General features: G+C 61.8%; 1 protein-coding gene across 1 annotated transcript; it reads right to left on the reverse strand.

Annotated features, from left to right (window-relative positions):
• Positions 1-17: 17 nt before the first annotated feature.
• On the reverse strand, positions 18-1407 carry LOC113961864 (aquaporin-10-like; the record flags this gene model as incomplete). The annotated part of the gene is made up of 4 exons (XM_027672557.1): positions 1243-1407; positions 469-595; positions 236-373; positions 18-148 (listed from the first exon to the last, which is right to left on the reverse strand). Coding segments are annotated over exons 1-4 (501 nt in total), but the record flags the coding sequence as incomplete, so codon positions are not given.
• Between the last annotated feature and the right edge of the window lie 459 nt (positions 1408-1866).

Below are 1866 nucleotides of genomic sequence, written 5' to 3' on the forward strand. Positions count from 1 at the left end.
GGGCTGGGGGAGCTGACAGTGGCACCCACCTGGTCCACGAAGCCGTTGGTGATAGACACGTAGTCAGCTGGGTAGGTGGCGAAGATGGAGGCGGTTTCCCGGGGGCCGGACACGGTAAGGGTGCCATTGCTGTAGTGCCAGATGGCATCTGTGGGGCAGAGGCAGAGCCTGTCCGTGAGCCTGGCCAGCCTGGCACCGCCGTGGGGTTCCCCAGCCCGGTGCTGCCCTCCCATACCGTAGTAGAGGATGTAGACAACTCCGGCAGATAGGAAAGATGCCAAGGTCTCCACGAGCATGAAGATGGGAAACTTCCACCAGGGGAACTGCTCCGTCAGGCACATGGCGATTGTGAACGCCGGGTTCATGTGGGCCCCTACAACCAAGCAGGGAGAGGGGCTAGGAGGAAGGGGTCCTGGGGGACTCAGAGCTGGGGGATGGCAGGAGCTGGTACCCCCTCCTCAGCCTCACCAGAGATTCCTCCTGCTATGTAGATGCCCACCATGACAGCCAGGGCACCTGCCAAGTAGGCGGTGAGGAGGTCCCCCTTTGTCTCTTCGCTGGTGATCTTCTGTGCAGCGCCAGCCAGGGTGATTGTCTGGAGAAGAGGGACGTGCCCATCTCAGCCCCACCAGCCCTGTGCTGAGACACTGCCTCCACTGACAGCACAGGGCAGTGAGGCGAGGGCTGTGCCGGTGCTGCCTCTGTGGTTTTGCTCCCCGTCCTTGGACATCGGACAGGCACTGGCAGGGAGGCGCTTACTGCTCTCACTTGTGGTTTTGACAGCAAGGCAATCAAATTATTAGCAATTAAGTGAACTGCTTCCCTGGGGAGGTGGTGGGGAAGAAGTGCTACGGCACAGCCATGGGGACACCATTTGCCATCGTGGGATGTAGCCCAAATGCCAAGAGCAGCTCCAGAGCCCCAACCTCTGCCTATTCCAAGGCAGGAGGAATTGTGGCACCAGCTGCCCGGTGCCACACCCTGAGTGCAGCGGAGCCGCGGCACAGGGCGGGCCATGCCATGGGAACAGGGTCCAAGTGGAAGGACAGGCAGTGCTGAGTCGCACATTTGAGAGTGGCACAGCGCCGAACACCCCCCACCCCAGCAAGGGGCAAGCAGTGGAGCCCTGGGACCCCTGGCACCTGCCAGCACCCCACCGTCAGCCCCATCCTACCCACATGACCCCCCCATCAGCCCCAGCCCACCCGTTTGCCCCCCACAGCCAAGCCCAGCCCCGCTCACAATGAGGACGAAAGTGGAGAGCAGCTCAGCCAGGCATTCCCGTATCAGCTGGTTCCGAATTCGGAGCAGACGCCGGGCCCTTGTCAAGAATGAAGCAGAGCCCATGGTGCCAGCTTGGAAGGGGCAGCTGTGACAGCGGTGGCAGCAGTGACAGTAATGCCTCGATCCCAGTGGATTTTATGAGCCCTGGGGCCAGGTGGGTGATAAATGTGTAGACTTTAAACCAATCAGGGCCACACCGAGGGAGACACCCGGCAGGGACCAGAGTCCCACGTGGGGCTGGGGAACCTTGGGACACCTCGTGATGATGCTGCACCCCAGTAGGGCCAGGTCAGATCCCCAACCAGCCATGGGGAGCCCAGACCTCACTCAGGTGAGTGGGCACAGGCGCTTCCCAGCCAGGAGCCCCCTTCTCCCGCCACATCCTTGCCCAAGCTGCAGCTGCAGTCAGTGCTAATGAAGAGGCCTTGGCTCAGCACCAGGCAGTGAAATGGGAGAGGGAGGTGAGCAGGGAGCAGCACAGGCACAGGAGTCTGGCAACCACCTGCATCCCTCAGGCAGCCCCCCAAGAGCCACCCTGGCAGCCAGGGTGAATCTGCTTCCGAACCCACGAGATTCCAGCCT

This window comes from Neopelma chrysocephalum, unplaced genomic scaffold, assembly GCF_003984885.1.
Source record: "Neopelma chrysocephalum unplaced genomic scaffold, ASM398488v2 Primary Assembly neopelma1_97410, whole genome shotgun sequence".
NCBI classification, from domain to species: Eukaryota; Metazoa; Chordata; class Aves; order Passeriformes; family Pipridae; genus Neopelma; species Neopelma chrysocephalum.